At 56.0% G+C, this 5,380-nt stretch overlaps 1 protein-coding gene across 1 annotated transcript in view; it reads left to right on the top strand.

Annotated features, from left to right (window-relative positions):
- Positions 1-638: 638 nt before the first annotated feature.
- Positions 639-5,380, top strand: part of LOC138168160 (zinc finger protein 135-like) — a 6,369-nt gene continuing 1,627 nt past the window's right edge. The window contains exons 1-2 of the mRNA XM_069097200.1: positions 639-886; positions 4,336-5,380. The exon at positions 4,336-5,380 is cut by the window's right edge and continues 1,627 nt beyond it. Of these exons, the coding sequence (XP_068953301.1) occupies positions 4,350-5,380 (1,031 nt within the window). The 5' untranslated portion in view covers positions 639-886; positions 4,336-4,349. The remainder of the gene's footprint in view (positions 887-4,335) is intronic.

Genomic DNA, 5,380 nt, shown 5'->3' with positions numbered 1-5,380 from the left:
CCAATTCACATAAGACCTGGCAGTCCCCTAAGTTCCAGGCGCACACCCAAGACTCACGCAGTGCCCAACGCCCGGCCTTCCCAGCGGAGGCAGACAAGGGGAACAGGGAGTCCCCCTGGCCAGCCCCTCTTTGGAGGCCCAGGGAGGCGGCTCCGGGATCACCAAGTCCACGCCCTCCTTTGACTTACTGGGAAACTAAGGCCCCGATAGGGGAATGGGATTTGGAGAGGTGCCGGCACGTGGGGCCGGGAGGCGGGGCCGCTGCCCCAGCTGTTCAATGGCTGCGGCCAGCGCGTCCCCACGAACATGCTCGGTGTGTGAGGGAAGGCTGGGGCTTCCGCAGTTGCCATGGAGACGGATTTCTCCCGGCCTTCCCACGGTTGTCCCGGAGAAGGAGACGCTAGCACGTCAGTGCTGAGGCCCGCAGTGCGCAAGCGCATCCCCGAAAAAGGGGAGGGGGGAGTGGACTTCCCTAGCTCAGTGGAATTCCGCATGCTCTACGCTCAGAGAAGGCTCCTATGGACAGGAAGCAGGACCAATCACAGTTGAGGATCCGCTTTAGGCCCGCCCTTCGCGCATCTCTCTCATCCCCACGGTGAAATCGACCAATCAAAAGGTACCGTGATCCTCCTAAGAAGACAGGGCGTGCTCTGGTGACGTCACCAAGGGATCCTCCTCCCTCGCCAAGCCCCTCTCAGCCCCTTCCCCTTAAAACATCTTCGCCTGCGGGGAGGGTGCTTAGAGATCACTGGGATACCCCAGGCAGCCCTACCGGCCTCTAGGAAAGGCTGGGAAACTGAGGCCCAGAGAGTGTTAGAGATCCGCCCAGGGTCACCCGGCGAGGCCAACGGCCGGACTGACCCCCTACGGACACGGCCCACAGCAGGTGAGCAGATCCCCCAGTGCCCCTCCCTGGAGATCCCTGGGGGGGGAGAGGGCTGGGGGTGCTTGGAGATCCCTGGGGGGGGAGAGGACAAAGTCTTCAGGGGAGGTTGAGCCCCACCTGTCTTTGCTCCCTCTCCTTCCCTCCCCCCTCTCTGCTGAGGGGTGAAGTAGGGCATGAGATGCCCGCTGGGGCCTGTCCCAGCCTGGGCATTCTCCAGCTGTGGGAGCCTCCTATGATCCCCCTGGCCAGGGGGCTGTGGCCCACCTCATGCCTCCGAGCCCTCCAGGGAACCAGGGCTTAATGAACCTGCTCGATTGGGTCAGAATCACTGAGGGGGGGTGGCTGTGTTAGGACTCCAGGGAGTATCTCACCTCTCTTCCCCCCTTCCCCCATTGCCAAAGAAGCTCCAGGCCTAAAGGGCCGCCTGGGCCACCCCCAGACTGTTGGGTTCTCTAGGCCCAGGTGATGCTGGTTCTCTTGGATGGGAGCTGAGCCTCTGGCAGTCAAAGCTGAATGGCTCACCACGGGAAGGTCCCACAGGACCTGAGACACCCTCCACATGGGCAGGGGAGGTGCCGTCTGCAGTCTCTAGGCCAGTTGGGCCTGCCTTTGATTCCAGGGGAATTTCTGCAGTGTGTTATTGGAAGGGTCTTTGATGCTCCTTGAGGAAAGGAAGCTGTGATCAGGCCTCCCCTCCCCTCCTTTCTTCCCAGGGCCAGGGGCCTACAGGAGCTCAGGACAAGGCTGCCAGCAAGGTCTCTCCTCCATCCACGCTGGGCATATATGGTCTAGACAGCAGCACAGTCCCCAGATTCAGGGCTGTTTGAGTACCCAGCCCAAAGAACAGGCTTTGGTCATTCTCCCATGGAGGCCCCACTGACGTGCTCATAGACTTGCCAGTGACACAAAGCTGGGCAGGGGCAGAATCAGGCTGGAGAAGAGGGCCAAAACTGCTCCCCTGCCCTTTCAGGGGCCTGTGCGTAAACCTGAGAGTTGGGTTCAAAAATCAGCTTCACGAGTACAAAATAGGAGAGGCCTGGCCAATGGCCTTTCATATGAGAAACGCCGGGGTTTGAATGACCCAGAGACTTGACTTGAGCCAAGAGATCTGGTGGTGCAAAGGGGCATTAGGCTGCATGAAGAGGGCAGTGGTGTCTGGGGCTGGAGCCGGGAGGATCCACGCTATTCTGGGACCCCCCCAGAGGATGAGGGAGCTCAGGCTGAGGCTCCCCATTCTGGGAGGGACGTGGGTGAGAGGCCAGTGGTGTCTGGGGCTGGAGCCGGGAGGATCCCCGCTGTTCTGGGCCCCCCAGTGGATGAGGGAGCTCAGGCTGAGGCTCCTCATTGTGGGAGGGATGTGGGTGAGAGGCCAGTGGCCAGACAGAGGCCACCAAGATGATGGTGTGATTGAGGAGCTAAGATGTTGAGAGGAGAGGATGGCTGCCTTCAGCTTCATAGCATCCAAGGGACTCGCACCAGCTCCTTCTGCTTGGCCCCGAGCCTAGAACTAGGCAGCGGCTCTGTCCCTGGAAAGCAGGACAGCTGACAGTGTTCAGACTTATCCCAGCCAGGATGGATCAGGGATCCGTCTATACCCTCCAAGCAGCAGGCAGGCAGCTCCCCTGGAAGCCTGCCCCCTCCCACCTCTAGACACTCTCATCTGCCCACACTCAGACATGCCCTCAGGGCTCCAGCACCCGGCCTGTGGGCTCCAAGCCAGGGCCACTGGAAGCACCACAGTCTGGGCCTGGAGCCAGGAGTCAGATCTGACGGCAGACACTGGCTGGGTTACCTGGGGCGAGTCACATCACCACTGTCTGCCCCAGTGTCCTCATCTGTAAAATGGGCACAGGAGTAGCACCCGCCTCCCCAGGGTTCTCAGCATGTGATAGGTCCTCTATAAATGCCATGCCTCTCTTCCCCCAAGACGCAGCTAGCATTGGTCGGGACTTCTGTGCCTAGGTGTTTTCTAGTCTAGCGTTCCGTGTTCCACGGAGCCTTTTGTCTCTGACTTTCTCTGTTTCGAGGTCTTTCCCTGACCCAGCATTGGAGCCCTGTGTCCAAGGGCCCTGCTCTCTGTGGCCTCAAGTCCCTTCCACCTCTGACAATCCGTGTTCCCAGGGCCCCTTAATGAGCTCTGATGGTGGGTGTTCCATCGGCTAGCATTCCTCCCACCTTGACAGGGGATACCTGGAACCTCTCTCAGCTCTGGTATGTTTCCAGGGCTTCTTCAACTGTGGGTTGAAGACCCCCTCCATGGGCTCTAGACCATGGTTTAAGAGGTGCTGAGGGGCTTGTGAGTAGAAACAGTTTTAGTCCAGGTTCTTTGATGCCCAGTGATTCCAGAATCTCTGACTTGCTTCCAACGCCCTTCTTCTTTCGTTCATAGAGAAGGGAAACTGCTTCTTCAGGGTCATACAGCTAATGGGTCTGAAACCGTTTCCTGGCAATGGCTAGAAGGAAGTGACTTGGCCAACGTCTCACAGCTACTAATGGTCGAAAGGCAGGATTCGAACCCAGGCGCCCCCTGCCACATCCTCCCATTACACCAAAGGAAGGGATTCTAGGCAGAGGGAGCATGTAAAGTGAAGGGGTGGAGGTGGAGGACACAGGGTGTGTGTCTCCCAGTTTGTCTGGAGCCCACATTGCATTTTGGGGGGTCGCCTGAGATAAGACTGAACAGCAGGAGCTGTGCCAAGTATGTAGAAGCGTAAGGTGAAATTTGGGGGTCGGGAGCCACTTTGCAAAGAACCATCACCTGGAAAACCCAGAATAGTGACAGGTTCCTCACTTGTTGGCTCAGTCAGTGTGCTAGGAACCAGCAGTGCAGAGACAAGTGACAGGCATTGCTCGGTGACCTGAGCGGTCACCCCTTTGCACCCTCGGCCTCTCTTGGCCTAAAGTCGGGGCCAAGGGCCTTTCCAGCCATTTCCTCTGGTGAGCCTCCACGATGGGCTTCACCACCTTCCTGAGGCACCCTTTGAATGCAGCTCTCAAAGCTCATCCCTTCCCATAGGCACTGCCTTTCTAATCTTTATGCAAAGAGCCAGAGGAGATGAGCTGGCAGGGACTTCTGAGATCATTCAGTGCCCCTGCCCCTTCTGCCTCTGCAAGCTGAGGCCCAGAGAGAAGAAGATCGTCCATAGATTATTATTATTGTTATTTTGCTTTTTTTGGAGGGGGTAAGGTAGGGCAATTGGGGTTAAGTCACTTACCCAAGGTCACATGGCTAGTTTTGTGTTGAGTGTCTGGGGCCAGATTTGAACTCAGATCTTCCTGACTCCAGGGCCAGTGCTCTATTCACTGTGCCACCTAGCCACCCCCATCCATAGATCATTAATGGCAGAGCCTGTTCCTCATTCAACCCTAACCTGTTTCCCCATTCTCCAATTTTTGTTTTCCTGGCCAAGAGACATTTTTGTGACATTTCTTTTTGCCTTCTCATCCAGCCCAGAAGACTAATATGGAGGAAAATGAATCTTCTCCAAAGCCTGACTTTTCTGAAGACGAATCCCAAGAAGTCATCTTGGAAAGGTCAGTAACGAATGACCTCTGGGACCCCAAACGTGGGGACATCTGTACCACATTGGAGAGTCAGAAGGGAGACCTGTTAGGCCAGACTCAGGAGGAATCTGTTTCCTGGGAGAGAAAAGGTTTCAGACAATTAACAGTCAATGGAACAAAAGCCCCAAAGGAGGAAAGAGGTCAACAATTCAACAAATATGGCAGGAGTTTAAATCTAAGCTCAGACCTTGGTGCACCTGTCAACACAGACCCTACAGGAGAGACACTCCATCAGTGTGAAACATGTGCAAAAAGCTTTAGGCAAATTTCAGGCCTGATCAAACATCAGGTAATCCACGCTGGAAAGAAACCCTATGAATGCACTGAGTGTGGGAAGGCCTTCGGTCACCGCTCCAACTTTATTCGACACCAGAGAATCCATACGGGAAACAGACCCTATGAGTGTAGTGAATGTGGGAAAGTCTTCAGTCACAGCTCATCCCTTATCCAACACCAGATAACCCACACTGGAGAGAAACCTTACAAGTGCAAAGATTGCGGCAAAGCCTTCAGCCGGAGCGCCTATTTGACCGAACACCAGCGGATTCACATTGGAGAGAAACCCTATGAATGTAGTGCTTGTGGGAAAGCCTTTGGCCGGAACACATATCTTGCCCAACATCAGAGAGTTCACATCAGGGAGAAGCCCTACAAATGTGGGCAGTGTGGGAAAGCCTTCAGCCACCGATCGGCCATGGCACAACACCGGCTCACTCACATGGGAGAGAAGCCCTATGAGTGTATTGAGTGTGGGAAAGCCTTCAGCCGGAGTGCGTACCTCAGTCAACACCAGAAAATTCATGTTGGGGAGAAGCCCTACAAATGTGGGCAGTGTGGGAAAGCCTTCAGCCACCGATCGGCCATGGCACAACACCAGGTCACTCACACTGGGGAGAAGCCCTATGAGTGCGGCATTTGTGGGGAAGCCTT

Source organism: Petaurus breviceps, unplaced genomic scaffold, assembly GCF_028583685.1.
Source record: "Petaurus breviceps papuanus isolate PSGF00001 unplaced genomic scaffold, PetGlider_PUasm1.0 355, whole genome shotgun sequence".
Lineage (NCBI taxonomy): Eukaryota > Metazoa > Chordata > Mammalia > Diprotodontia > Petauridae > Petaurus > Petaurus breviceps.
Note: the sequence above shows the minus strand (reverse complement) of the source record. Positions and strands in the feature narration are given on the sequence as shown.